General features: G+C 33.1%; 1 protein-coding gene across 3 annotated transcripts in view; it reads left to right on the plus strand.

The window, feature by feature from the left end:
- Positions 1 to 15,646, plus strand: part of LOC141555077 (two pore channel protein 2-like) — a 51,951-nt gene that overhangs the window by 5,746 nt on the left and 30,559 nt on the right. For 2 of the 3 annotated variants that reach the window (XM_074287667.1, XM_074287668.1), the window contains exons 2-5: positions 522 to 604; positions 7,435 to 7,549; positions 13,147 to 13,275; positions 15,425 to 15,541. In XM_074287667.1, the coding sequence (XP_074143768.1) occupies positions 522 to 604; positions 7,435 to 7,549; positions 13,147 to 13,275; positions 15,425 to 15,541 (444 nt within the window). Of the gene's footprint in view, positions 1 to 521; positions 605 to 1,046; positions 1,101 to 7,434; positions 7,550 to 13,146; positions 13,276 to 15,424; positions 15,542 to 15,646 lie in introns of those variants that run through there. The other variant, XM_074287669.1, reaches the window with a different exon arrangement.

Raw genomic sequence — 15,646 nt, forward strand, 5'->3', positions numbered from 1 at the left:
TGTAATGACAATAGATTATGATCAGATAAAGGGGAATGTCAAAGTTCTTGAAGATGAATGGGGAAGATTTGCAAATGATGATGATCAAGAATATTACTATTTCTATGTGTAGCTGTGGTTATGAGAAAGGAGGATCTTAAGAAACTGGGAATTTAGAGTGTTTGAGGGAGTGTCAATATGAGTGTTGAAGTCCTTTAATATCAGGGCAGGAGTTAAGGAGGAGAGAAAGATTGAGCAGGGCACTGAACTCATTGAGAAAGGAAAAAGAGAATCCTAGAGACAATAGCCACCAGAATCTTGATTGGGTAATAAAGTGTGGATCTAATGAACTTTAAAGAAGGAGGTGATGGTAGAGGGAGAGCCCAGAAATGGCAATGAGGAACAAAAAAGTATTCCACTACTGAGTCAGAGTATGACTGAAAGTGTAATAAGTCATAAGTAATAATTGGAACAAGTCACTAAATACATTCTCTATTTTTAGTGTTAAGACAATCTCATTTATATTGTTTTGAAATCTTTAGGACCTCTTGCTGGCTGCTGCCTACGTATATGATGCCCAATATAATAGAAACATTCCATTTGAAACCTCACCTCAAGCTATTAGGTAATGTATTTTATATGTATATTTTAATGTATATACTTGTATATATGTCTATATTATATCAAAAAACTTATTCTTTCATAGTTTTTCATGAATTTTCATTTATTTCATTTCAACAAATATTTATTGTATTATTAAATAGGAAATATGGCATTTGAGGATATAAAAACAAAAATCAAGCATTTCCTGTTCTCAAGATACAGTCTATTCAAGAAATAGATTTGTACAGATAAATATAAGGTAATTTGAAGAGGGAGAGAGAGAGAGATATCAGTTTTTAACTGAGAGGATCAGAAATGATCTCCCATGAGATGTGGGGCTAGACCCACTCTTGAAGGAAACTATGGATTCTAAAAGGTAGAGATGAACATTCGGCATGGGGGGATAGCCTGTGCAAAGACATGAAAATAAAAGATCGAATATTGATCGTAGGGAATAATGTTCTGTTTGACAGGAATGAAGATATTTGATGAAGAGTAAATGAAATAAATCTGGACAGGTAGGTAGGAGTCAGCTTATAAAGGACTTTATCTTCCTTTTCCAATTTTACTGTAATATACCGGAACCTTAATAGCACAGAATGATGTTTATTAAATCACAGTAAGGAAAATCTAAAAACAAAAACAAAAATTAAAAAAAAAGATCTTCACATACTAATTTAGTCATCACTTGGAATGTGGTTTAAAAGCATTTTAAGAAGTTACTGTTTATGACTTTTTATACTGTATTCTCTACCACCTACTCCTTGATAATGATGCTGGTCTCACAGCTGTTACCTTAAACAGAACACTCCATCTCTCAGTTTCATGTGTTTTCTCTGGCTCTCTCCCATGCTTGGAATGTTTTTCTCCTTCTACTCCAACTGTTGACCTCCCTGACATCCTGTAAGTCCCAATTAAAATCTTTTCTTCTATAGAAAACCTCTAACTCTTCTTAATTCCAGTGCCTCTTCATTTTTTTCAAGTTTCTCTGAAACTTTCTTTTATAACACAATCATATTTATCATAATTATAAATGATAATTTGTTCAGTCATTACTCAAATGATGAGCATACTCTTAGTTTCCAAATCTTTGTCACCACAAAAGAGTTGCTATAAATATTTTTGTATTTATAGGACTTTTCTCTCTTTTATCTTTTTTTAGGTTATAAGCCTAGTAATTGTATTTCTGGTAAAAACCTGTGCATAGTTAGTAATTTTTGGGAATAGTTCCAAATTCCTTTCCAAAATAGTTGGATCCAATTCAAGCTCTATCAACAATACATTAATATTCCCTGTTTTTCTATAGCCTGTTCAGTATTTTAATTTTCCTTTTATTGGTCAGCTTTGCCAACCTGATGGATGTGAGGTAAAACCTCAGAGTTGCTTTAATTTTCATTTCCCTAATTATTAGTAATCTGAAGCATTTTTGTATGCTATAGTTTTAATTTCTTTTTTGGTTAATTTCCTGTTCATATCCTTTGACCCCTTTTCAATTAGGGAATGACACAAATTTTTATATCAATTCTATATCTATCTATATACATATATATAGACAGATATTCAGATATCAATATCTATATCTATCTTGTGATATCTTTATATTAGAGAAACTTCCTGCAAAGTATTTTTTCCCAAAGTTAAATGTTTCCCTTCTAATCTTGGCTGCATTTGGATTAATTTTTACAAAACTTTTTTGATATTATGTAATCAAATGATCCTCTTTATCCCCTATTGAATCATGAACTCTTCCCCCAGTCATAGATTTGTCCTTCAAATTTGCTTATGATATAATCTTTTATGTTTAGGTTGTAAACTCATTTGCAGTTTTTCTTGTTATATTGTGTGAGGTGTTGGTCTAAAGTTGACTTTTACTGCATTTCCCTTCAGTCTTCACGGAAATTTTTGTTAAATAATAATTGGGGTCGTCTTGTTTGTCAAACATTGGACTCCTACTTTTGTTTGTTTGTTTATTTGCCTAATCTGTTTCACTGTTCTACTGAAGGCATATATCTATTTTTAAAACTCATACCAAATTATTTTGATAATTACTATTTTGTAGTTTAGTTTAAAATCAGTTTCTACTAGCCCACCTTCCTACCCATTTGTTTCATTATTTCTAGTCAGTCAGTCAGTAAGCATTTATTAAATGTTTACCATGTGCCAGGCTATATGTTAAATGCTGAAATAAAAGAAGAGAGACAACCCCACGCCCTTTAAGAGACTACATTCTTAAAAAAAAAAAAAAAAGATACTTAAGATTCATGATCTGTTTTCTCCAGATGAATTTAGTGTATCACTAAATAAGTAAATTGATTCAGTTTGTATTTTCACTTTTATTACATTTTCTCATGTAATATATTTGTGTGGTGGAGTGTTTTATCCTAAAGGTAATTGCTAGCCACAGAAGAATTTTGAGTGTGGACGCAATCAGAACTATTTTTAGGTATATTGTTTTTGGCAGTTGTGTAGAGGATGGATTGCAGAAGATTTCGATCAGAAACTGGAAGACAAATTAGAAAGCTGTTGTGATAATCTATGTAAGAGGAGAGAAATAAGTTTGGAGGACTAATGAGTTTTTATAGATGAAATATGAATTCCATTTTAGACTTGCTGAATTTGATGTACCTAAGATGAATCAAAACTTCAAATGATATCCTGTGAATGTTTTTACTTGGGAGGTATATTAGATGTGACATTTAAATTCATAAAATGTAAGGTAATTTTTTTAAAGTTTTATATGAAAAGTTTGTCTAAAACATAGTGACTATACAATAAATATTGAATGGATGAAAATACCATAGGAAAAAGGATTTTATAACTTTCTTCTTATTAGTAGTTTTCTTAGTTAAGGAAACTATACAGGGGAAATCCAATTTATTTAAGAATTTGTTGTAATTGCATTTTTTTTTCTTTTATTTCAGGGAGTTATAGTCAATATAAGTTTTTATTCAATCTCAAGTGGATCCCTCACTGTAGCACAGTAGTCTTTTTATTCCTGTCTATTGATTATTTCTGTTCTCAGCAACCATTTTGAACCTATTATTCTCTTCTCAAATTTTTCTGCTTTCTCTCCTGAGAATATTTTCTCATATTTTACTAAGAAAATTGTTTGTAAATCCTGTCTCTCTCTTGCTGCACCTCATCCTTTAATATTATCCCTTGTTCTGTTCTCTATTACTTCAGTTTTTGCTAAGCAAAAGATTCTTGTCAGATCTACTGTACAATTTAACTTAATTTAAACTTATTTTTAGCAGAATTTTCCTTACTATATGTAAAGACAATTTTTAGTATTCTTTTTAACAAGATTTTGAGTTCCAAATTTTTCTCCTTTCCTTCCTTGGACTCCCCTCTTCCTAAAATGGTAAGTAATTTGATATAGGTTATATATGTGCAATTATTGACAATTTATCAATTTGGGAATGGTTAGTATTCTTACAAATACCAAATCTATTTGGGTCTTTGACTTCATTATCTTGTTCCAAATTTCATAGCACACTGCCTCCATAAATTTTTCTTTCTTCCTTTCTCTCTCCTATCCTTCTATCCCTTTTTTCTCACTAATCTTCTTTCTGTCATTTTCCACTAATTCCTTCCATGTTACCTACAAAATATGTGTAAGGTCCTCTTATCCTTAAAACTCCCTCACTTGATCCTACTATTTTTAAAAGTTATCATCTTGTATCTCTCTTCCTTCTCTTAGCCAATTCCTAGAAAAGCTATTTGAACTTGTTGCCTCCCCTTTTTTTTCTCATTAACTCCTCAACTCTTTGTAGTATGGCCTCTGACCTCATTAGTTACATAATCATAGGTTCAGGGCTGGAAAGGACCTTAGAGACCACTGAGTCCAACCCCCCCCCCCCCTCACTTAATGGATGAGGAAATAGATGCACAGAGAAATTGATTTATCCAGGGTCACACATGCATTAAATGTCTGAAGCAGGCTTTCAGTAGAGCACCTGGATTATAGTAGATGTTTAATACACTTTATAGCCTGACTTACTTGAATTTAAATCTTCCTGACTACAAGTCACTGTCTCCTATACTACATTTTTTTCTAGTGATGGTATTTTCTTAGTCCTTATCCTTCTTGAGCTCTACAGCATTTGATCTTGTTGATCACCCTCTCTTAGATGCTCTCTCCTTACTGGATTTTTGTGACCTTGCTGTCTTTTAGTTCTTCTACCTGTTTGACCTCTCTATTCCGTCATCAAAGTCTCCAACCATGGGGACCTCTTCCATAGGCCTCCTTCTCTTTCCCTCTATTCTTGTCTCCTAATGATCTCTATAGTTTACTTGGATTCAATTGTCATATAACTGACTTCTAAATATATATATATATATATATATATATATATATATGTATATATATATATATATATATATATATATATATATGTAATCAGCCAGAAAAAAAGTCTGGAAAATAAACTAGAAGTCTCCTTGACATCTCCACTGATATGTTTCATAGGTACCTCAGTTTAGCATGTTTAAAATAGAACTCATTATCTTTCCCCCTAAATCTTCCCCACCTCCTAATTTCCCTATTTCTGCTCAGAGCAGTACCATTCTCTCAGTCATCACAATCCAGGAGTCATCTTTGACTTTTCATTTTCATTTAGCTACTCAGTAGACATTTTTTACTGAGTTTTGTTTATTCTACTTTCTCAATATCTCTCACTTCAATCCCCTTTTCCCTACTCACATCATAACATAACCAGGCCCTTGGCACATCTTGTCTAGACTTTTTCAATAATCTTAATTGGTCCCCAACATCCAGGCTTTCCCCCTCTCTATTCTATTCTACACAGAACTGCCAAACTTAAATGTGTTATACTTAAATTATACTGGCAATGAAACTCTGCTCAAGAAGCTTCAGTGGCTCCCTAATTAAATTAAAATATAAACAACTTAGTTTGGTATTAAAAGTCTATTGTCATTTGGTTCCAACTTATCTTTGAAAAATGTTTTTTTCAAGAAACAAGCATTTCTTTTCTTTCCCTTTAGCTTTCCTCCTCCCATATTGAGCAATAATAACTATATATATATATATATATATTGTAACTCCTGACTCCAAATAAGCAATGCCCTTAGCCTTTAGCTTAGTTCAAGAACCATTTCTTTCAATAGACCCCTCCCAATTCCTGTAGTTGTTAGTCTATATTACCCTTATCCATAACCACTATGACTTTTGAAGAGAGCATATATCCTATGTTTACATAACTGTGGACAACTTCTGAAGGGCAGAGACTGTTTTACTTTTGTATTCCCAGCACCTCCGCCCAGTCTTTAGAATATGGTAAGCAATTAATAAATGCTTCTGGATTGATTAATTGTAGATATTAAAAATTTAAGTTTTGTCTCTGATGATTACTTATCACTATATTGTTTCAGTTTTAACAAAAATTTAATTAAGCATTATGGTAAGGGCACTGTATCAGAATGAGGGAAACAGAAAGTTTAGAACATTAGGGAGGAGCAGAATAAAGTGTTAGGTGAATTCTGAAAGCCTTAGGGAGCTCAGGTCTTCCTTATGGACAAATTAGTGTTGGAGTTGAGCTTTAAAAGATGAATAGGAAGTCAAAAGATGAAGACTATTGACTAGACTTTTTTTTTTTTTAAGTTCATTGACATCCATAGAACTCTCTGGTTAATATTTATTAATAAGTAAAATCTAGCAGATCTTTATTAAACATATCCAACAAATCTTTATTACTGTGTGTAAGTCACTGGGGAAAATAATGACAAAGAAAGATATTTTTTTCATGCAAAAATGAAAAATAATAATCTATCATTTCCCTCCAGGAATTCATGTTCTAAATTCAACAATGCTTTATAATGAAAAATAACCTCATTTATCTTCTCTTTGCTCAGTTTTTATGGATAACTATTAACAATATGGCTTTTGAATACAAGTGGGCACACTGGGTTTTGATGACCACAAGCAAAACTAGTTAGATAACATAGTAAAAATAATCTTGGACTTGGAGTCTGAAAGACCTGAATCTTACTTAACCTTTCTCATTTCAATTTCCTTATTAGTAAAATGATTCTTGTGATTATCAGAGGAGATCATGATGGACAATCCTTAAATATTACATAATATAATTTAATTGTTAATACTAATAAAGTATTTTAAGTGAAAAGCAAACTAGTCATAAAAGAAAAATACCATGTGTTATATTATTTATTTTCTTTTTTTCTCCTAGTTAGATATAAAATGATTTTTTACATTTGCTTTTAACACTTTTAATTCTATATTTTCTCCCTTCTTTCCCACCCCTCAAAGAAAAAGCACAATATGTAAAACATTTCCAGAAAATTCATTCAGAAAACATAGATCTCCCACCCTCCAAAAAAATTCTCAAAAAACCCCTAAGTTTAAAAAAAGTATGCTTCAATCTGTATTCAGACGCCATCAGTTCCATCTAGGTATAGGTAACATTTTTCATCATGCCCTTCCGAGTAGTCTTGGATCATTGTATTGCTGAGAATAACAAAGTCATTCATAGCTGATCATCCTACAACATTGCTATAACTTTGTACACAGTCATGTGATATATTTTTAAAAGTTTAATTCTGAACAGATTTGGGGTATTTTGGTTCATCAAATGACAATATTGATTAATTTTAGTTATAAAAAGATAATCAATTTTACTTTTAAACTCTTGTGCAAAGTTGTCTTCTGGTAGTTTTTTGTCCCTCCAATTCTGCAAGAAAGAAAGGGTGAAGAGGAACATAGTTTAAGGGATATATTTTGCCAAAAATTCAAATCTTCCACTAAGGAAAGAAATAAATATTTTGGTAAACATTTGATTTGCTATTTATTTATAATATCCTTTTTTTTTCTTTCAGATTTTACTATCTTTACAACCACTGGTCTATGCAAATTGCCACCTACTTCTTTATTTTTCTAGATCTTTCTCTTGCCTTGTTTGAGGAGCCTGCTGTATATCCACTCCCTTTTCTGGTAAGTCCCAGAGGTGAAAAACCAAGTAACTCTTTGGTTTATATAAGTTGTTAATAGAACAGTAAAATTTCTATTTTTTTCAAATCTGAACAAATATGAATTATGATTTTATTTTTGTCTTTCTGTTTGTGAGAAATAAATCTTGTATTATGAAATCATGTTCTTCAAGAATAAATTCCATTCCTTTATACATATACATAATTTTCTTTCTCTTCCTTTTGAAAAGAAAGCATAAGATCTATTGTAATGCTACCAGCATATTAGGCAGAAATCCCTTCAACAGATTTCTAGGAGGACATGGACAACTGGATGAGAACAAGTGGAATGAATGGTTTACTAAAATGAATCATAAGTGGTATTATCCAAATAAATGAGGTTAGATGTATCAGGTATTAAAATTCCTTTAGAACCCTTCTAAGTATTGAAATTCCTTTGGAACTCTTGGAATTTAGAAGAGAAATGATGTTCTTTTCTAAAGAATATTTCACTTGATGTCAACAAGCAGGTTATGATATGTTATAATAATGAATGTCTAGTCAGGGGTTCTCAAACTACGGCCCGCGGGCCAGATGCGGCCCACTGAGGATGTTTATGAGGGTTATGACAAATAGGCTGAGGGGTGGAGACAGAGTGTGAGGTTTTGTTTTTACTATAGTCCGGCCCTCCCACAGTCTGAGGGACAGTGAACTGGCCCCCTACTTAAAAAGTTTGAGGACCACTGGTAGATCCTCTATCCTAAACACCAGATTCATTTTATAATATACAAATGTCGTCTACTAATGTGTTATGCTGTGCTTAGCTCTGCATAAAACGTGGTAAAAAGAGATTCTGAAAGAATCTGAATGAGGAATGTAGTCAGCATTCCTCTCTGCCTTGCCACTACCTAGTAAATGGTAGATATGGCTTTTCAGGCATAATTCTTCAGTCTTCCACCTCTCTGTGGCTTTGGCAATGTTGCTCCCTCTTTCTTGCTTGATACTCTCTTCTTTCTAGGTTTTCAGAATACTACTCTCTCAGTTCTCCTACCCTTCTGATAGCTCCTTCTCAGTTTCTTATGCTGGTTCCTCATCCAGATCATGTCTTCTAACCCAGGATTTCTTGAACTTTTTCCATTTGCAACCCCCTTTTACTCAGGAAATATTTACATAACCCCAGACATGGTATATAAAATAGCTATACAGATCAAACATTTACTGATAATCATAATTTTGCAATCCCCACATTCAGTTATATGACCCCCCACACACATGGGGTCACAAGCAAATTAAGGAAGCTTTGTTCTAATCAGAGGTTTCCTACATGACCCTCTTCTCCACCTATATACTTCAGTTGGTGATTTCATCAGGTCCCATGGATTTAACTAACATCTCCAAGCTGAGGATTCTTAATTTTATCAATTCCCTCCCAACTCCTCTGCTGACCTCCACTCTTGAATCACCAACTGCCTTTCAGGAATCTCCAATTGAGTAGCCAGTAGACATCTTAAACTTAACATGTCTAAAACTAAACTAATTATCTTTCTCCTAAACTCTCCTCTAGCTCCTACCTCCTCTATCACTATACAGGGGAGATGCTATCCTCTCTCAGATGTAGGAGTTATTCTGGATCCCTTGAAATTTTTCAGTCTCTTTATGCAAGCTGATGGCAAGGCTGGTAGATTATACCTTTGCAACATTCTGAAGAGGTCCCCTTCTGTCCTCTGACACTGCAATCACTCTGGTGCAAGGCACCTTATGCCTTGATTATTGCGATAGCCTGCTGGTGGCTCTGCCTGACTTAAGTCTTTCCCCATTCCAATCAATTCTTTATTCTGCAACTAAAGTAGTTTTCCTAACACACGGATCTCACCTCAGAAAACTCCAGTGGTTTCCTAATACCTTTAGAATCAAATAAAAAATTTCTCTGGCATTCAAAGTCCTTCATAACCCAGTCCTCTCTTACCTTTCCAGCCTTCTTTATCTTATTCTCTGCCATATATTCTTCAATCCAGTGGCCTTCTTATTATTCCATGAACAAGACATTCCTTTCTAGGATTCTGGGCATTTTCTCTGTCTGTCCCCCAATGTTCTGAATGCTCTGTCTCCTTATTTCTGCCCATGGACTTCCCTTGGGTTTCTTTAAATCTGAGCTAAAATCTCAACTTTTACAGAAATACTTCCCCAACCCCTCATAGCTAGTGCCTTCTCTTTAATGATTTCTTATTTATTCTGAAAATTGCTTGTTTGTACATACTTGTTTGCTTTTTGTCTTCCTCATTAAACTGTGAGTTCCTTGAGGCTTTTTTTTTGCCTCTGTCTTTTGCCTCTTTTTGTACTTTCAGCTCTTATCATAGTGTCTGGCAAGTAATAGATGAGTAATAAATGTTTATTGAACTACTTATCCTGCCAGTGACTCAGTGTCTTCAATTTTACAAATCTAAAAATGATAATCTCTTACAGAGATGAGGTTTCTTTGCAGTGATAGATTTCAGTCTTTTTGGTTTTAAACTTCTTTACACTCTTAAAAATTATTGAGGATCCCAAAGATCTTTTTTTCTATGTGAGCTATATCTAGTGATATTTATTAAATTACTATTGCAAATTTACTAAATTAAATTGCTAAATTAAAAACATTTATATATTAATTTAAAGACAAAATAATAATTTTATTTTTTGGAGGAGGGGAGGCGAAGTAGTCAGGATTAAGCGCCTTGCCCAGAGTCACACAGACAATAAATGTCAAATGTTTTATTTTGAATTTGAACTCAGGTCCTCCTGCCTCATATTTAATGAAAAATCACCATAGTTTCAAAAAAAATGAAAAGAGTGACATTGTTTTACATATTTTTCAAATCTCTTTCATATGTTGCTTAAAAGAATAGTTAGATTCTCATATCTGCCTCTACCTTCAACTTTTGTGATGTGTTTTTTTAATTGAGAAATATGAAGAAAATCTGGCTTCATGCAAATAAGTAGTTATAAAAAGGACTAGTTAAAAGGCAAATAGAATTGATATTATCATGAAAATAATTCTGCCCTTGCAATACTCTGAAAGAGCTCTCAAGACTATATTTTTGAGGACCACTACTTTATGCTTTAAAAGGAAAAAAATTGATAACATTACTTTATCTAACTTACAGAAAGTAGAGCAATATGTGTTCATAGTTCTACCTATAAAAGATATCTCTCAGCCTGGCTTCTTTGTCCTTAATCATTTAAAAGTAAACAGGGAAAGGACAGGCAAATATATATATATATATATATATATATATATATATATATATATATACACATAATTTCTTAAGTTTCCCTCCTCATTCTTTTATTTTCTTCTTACCTTTTTACCAATAATTTTCCCCCTCTTTGTGTCCCCCACCTCTGTACCCCCTTCACATTCCAATGACATCCTATCCTAACTCTCTCTTGCCTATCAAAACAGCAGGAAGGGATGTGATCATTTAGTCATTCAGCTGTCTTTCTAGGGTTCTGTTAGCCTGACATAGCTCTTCTTTGTTTGGTTCCCAAGAGGACTTATCAAACCTTTTCCTGTTTTGAGGAGGAAAAATGGGCAGAAAGAGCTACTTCAGAATGTCAGCATCCTGGAAAAACAGCTGAATAAACTTTCTTTGGCATGAATGAGTTTGTTAATAATACCCAACTTTTTTTCAACACACAAAATTTTGTTTAATTCAGAATGAATCTGAGTGTATAACATACAAAATCATTGATTATTTATCTTATAAAAATCACCAACATAATACAATTAATTAATGATGATTCTGACTCTGATAAAAGAATTTCTGGAATTAGTGAATAGGAGGCCCCTGAAATCAGATTGGGCCTCCTATTTGTGGCTTTAAAGGGAAATGTGAATTAGATTTTATTATGGTTAGCCAAGAATGGCTAAATCATAGAGTTTTTGATATCTCAACATTGTCATTTGATACTTCGAAATCTGCCTGGCAGGACAAACATGGGAACTACTATGAACACAATTACAAAGCATTTTTCATGCAAATAAAGCCTGATTTAAACAGTTGGAAAAATATCAATTGCTCATGGGTAGGACAAACCAATGCAATAAAATGACAATTCTACCCAAATTAATTAACTTAAGTGCTATGCTAATTAAACTATTAATTTTTTTTATAGAACTAGAACAACAAAATTTATCAGCAAGAATAAAAGATCAAGAATATCAAGGAAATTAATGAAATATTGTCATGTGATAGTTTCCTCTATATAGACAAGATAGCTTTCTATATTGTCTATATAACAATTTACAGGCAAAGAATCAGTTTTTATAACATTCTAACTCTGCTGATGAGGTGTATCAGGCAGTTATATAGCAAATAATAATAGCTTGCATTTTATAGTGTTTTAAAGTTTACATACAGCTTTATATGTCTTGTCTATCTCATTTGATCCTTACAACAACCCTGTGAGTTAGATACTATTACTAGCCCTATTTTAAAGATGAGAAAACCAAATTTGAGAATGATAAAATGATTTCCCCAAAGTCACACAGTAAGTGTGTGAGGCAGGATTTGAACTCACTTCTTCATGACTTCAAGTCTAGCAATTCATCCACTATGTCATCAGCTGCAAAGGAAAGGGCATTTAACTAGCCTGGGCAAGTCATTTACCCTTTCTTCAATCTTTTTTTCCTTATCTGCAAAATGAGGGGGTTGGACTCATCTCCTAAGGTTCCTTCCAGATCTAAATTGATGGTTCTATAAACACTGGATTTAAAGCAAAAGGACTTGAATTCAAATCTTAGCTATGCTGCATCCTCTCTGTGTGAATTTAGATAAAACTCTTAGCCTTTCTGAGAGTCCATTTTCTCATTTTAAAATGGGGAAAGTAAAGTTGAAATGTCCAATTTAGGAGTCCTTTTCCAGCTCTAAATCTATGATTCTGGGATCTAATTATTTGCCAAATAAGAGCTTGTTAACAGTAAATTCTCCTAAAGGAAGCATTATAAGGCAGAATAATGTACCTGTTCTATCTTTCATGGGACATGTCATTGTTAAACCACTGAGGATTACAGGAGTGAGATAATTTTTTTCCTTTTTTAAAATTACTAATGAATTTAAAAATTTTTTACATCATCATAGTTTCCCCCAGGATTTCTTCTCTTCCCACATTTTTTCTTTCTTGATGATTTTTTTTTTTTTTTGGTGAGGCAATTGGGGGTTGTGACTTGCCCAGAATCACGTAGCTAGATAGTGTCAAGTGTCTAAAGACAGATATTTGAACTTCAGGGCCGATGCTCTTTCCACTGCACTATCTAGTTGCCATCTCTTCCAACTTTATAACAATTTTTAGAGGGAGGGAGTCAAGGTAAAGTGATTTGCTCAGCCAGGGTCACACAGCTCATAAGTGTCCAAGGTCCAATTTTAATTCATATCCTCAGGATTCCAGGGCTGGTGCTTTATTTACTGTGCCATCTAGCTCCCCCTTTATAACAATATTTAATAGTGCTGTTTCATTTTCTGATCTTCTGTTTGAGAAGAGGAAAATTGGCAACAAAGGATTAAGACAAAATTAAAGTTTAGTCCAGAAATATTAAGTCAAATATTAAGTGATAAATCTGGTTCTTTTTTTTTCCATGTGTAGGCTACCTCTCTTGTTGAAGTTCTTTGCCTTTGTACATTCTTTGGACGGCTTGTACAGTTTGCAAAAGTCACTTCACGCACAGTTTTCTGGAAGGATACAAAAAATATTTGTATCTTGCTAGCTATACTGGTGAGTCTTATGTATTGTATCTTTAAAAGATTTGACAGGAGAAAATGACAGAATCAGCTGCTTGGTCTATTCTTTATAAATTTCCTTCATGGACAAGGATGCAAAACTACTGAAGCTTTGTTCTCATTTGTCTTTCATTTTCTGACATGCTGGGGTTTTTTACTTGTGGCCAGGAAGTTGTGGTTTAGTTTAAATTCTGGGAAGAGGGAAAATTACAAGCCAAGCCAGAGGTCACTGTCTGTGTTTCTTTAAAAAAAATTTTAAAAAATGTGTCATGTACAGAGGCCAAATTTAATACTTACTTGTATGGCCTCAATATTCAGGTGGAGGAAAATTGGAGTGGCAGAAAGAAAGTAAAGTTATTGTAGAGTTTGTAGAATATTTTTCAAAGTTTCATATAATCAAGGATGGTGAAATTGTATTTCTGTGTTCTTTTAAAAAAATCTTATTTGACAGTTATTTTTTTTTCTTTTTAAATGTTTTGTCATTTCTTGTTTTATTTGAAAAAGTTTTAGCATTGAATGTTTTACTTTTTTTGTTTAAACATCACTTTTAGTTCCCAGTGGCTGCCTTCTAGCACCTGTTGAACTTTCCCTTGTAACAAATAAGTACAGTCAAGCAAAAAGTCAATGAATTTGCCATGTCTGAAATATGGCAACATTTAAAGGCAATTTTCCCTTACTTTATTTTAATTAACTGAGAGACAAACTGCTTTCTATTTCTTTATTGTATAGTCATGATTTATTCCCTGAATTCTTCCAGTCCTAAAATGAAATGAAGTGGAAATGACTTTTTTTTTAAGAACATGAAAATATTGTTTAAAAATAGGAGTAAGAATGAAAGATTTCTCACCATTTTCATTCTTTAGAGGGAATGGGTTTATGACAGGTATGAAACTTTAATCCATCCAAAATAAAATATTCAGTGCTAGGTATATATCTTGTCTCATTAAATGGAGTTTAATGCCTTTGAGAGCAAAGACTGAGGCTTAGACTCACTGTTTTTTCTCTTCCTCTTGCTTTGCATTTATACATTTATTTTTTACGTATCTTGTATATGCTTATATAGGTAGATGCAACTCATGAACATATTTCTTTTATATTTCCTTTATATGTACATGTTGTCTCTCTTGAAATAATTAAGCAATTAAAGGCAGTGATTTTTAGATTTTTAAAATCATCTCTAATATCTAATACAAATAATAAAAGATTGTTTTATATTCCTAGTACCATGAATATAGTAGATACTTAAAAAATAAATGGCTTTTTTTTTGTTCTTCTCTCTTCCCTCCATTTCTCTCTCTTCCCTTCCATCCCCTTTTCCTCCTTTTCTTTTTTCCTTTTCCTTTCCTGCGATAGGTCACACTATCTCACCTGTTCTAAAAGTATAACAGCTACTCCTAGGCTCAGTCCCAATATTTTGTTGTTGTTGTTGTGCAGTAATGTTTGACAATTTATGGTTCCATTTGGTGTTTTCTTGAGTTTAGAGTAGTTTGCCATTTCCTCCTCCAGCTCATTTTATAGATAAGGAACGAGGGAAATAGGATGAAATGATTTGCCTAGGATCACACAGCTATTGAGTATCTGAGGCCGGATTTGAACTTAGGAAGAAGAGTCTCCCTGTTTTCAAGCCCAAAGCTTTATCCCCTGAGTCTCCTAGTTGTCCCATGGAAGTTTTAACCTTCTCCATTTTTCCAACTTGGGATAATTTACTCCTTAGGTAGCCTGATGGCCCTCCATTCATAGGTACATAGTAGTGCTGGATTTGGTGATGACTCTTGATTGACTTTAGCTTAAGAGAAGCTCAGAACTCCTAAACTCAGGTAATCTACAATCTTCAAGTTTTTCCAACAATAGGGATTACAAACATGGGCCACCATGTCCTGATGCTTTTTGATTTTCAACAAAGATTTGGCTATCAGTTACATACTAGGATAATATTTATTAATTGCATTATTTACTTGGTTAGCTAACCCTCTTGTCTCTGGGATAAAATAAATTGTAGCCTAAGCCTATCCAAAAGTGACAAAATCGAAATTAGAAAGACTCAATTAATGAGATTTTATTGTATTTTCTCCCTAAAACCATTTATTGTTAGCCTTTTTTCTTCATTAGTCCTCTTTTAATTTCTTATTTTGTTTCTTTTATAGTTGACCTTATTAGATCTAATTATTTATGGAACTCTTAGAGTCTTTAACATCCACAGTATTCGATGGTCAAGATTCCTGAGGCCTCTCTTCTTAATCAACTTTCCTGAAAGTCGTCAGGTAAGAGGGTTGGCTTGATATATTAGAATATTTTCCCCCTCAAATACACACTAATTTCTTTCAAGGAGAAGTCATATTGGTATTAGGTTGCATCCAGAGTAAAAT

This window comes from Sminthopsis crassicaudata, chromosome 2, assembly GCF_048593235.1.
Source record: "Sminthopsis crassicaudata isolate SCR6 chromosome 2, ASM4859323v1, whole genome shotgun sequence".
NCBI lineage: Eukaryota > Metazoa > Chordata > Mammalia > Dasyuromorphia > Dasyuridae > Sminthopsis > Sminthopsis crassicaudata.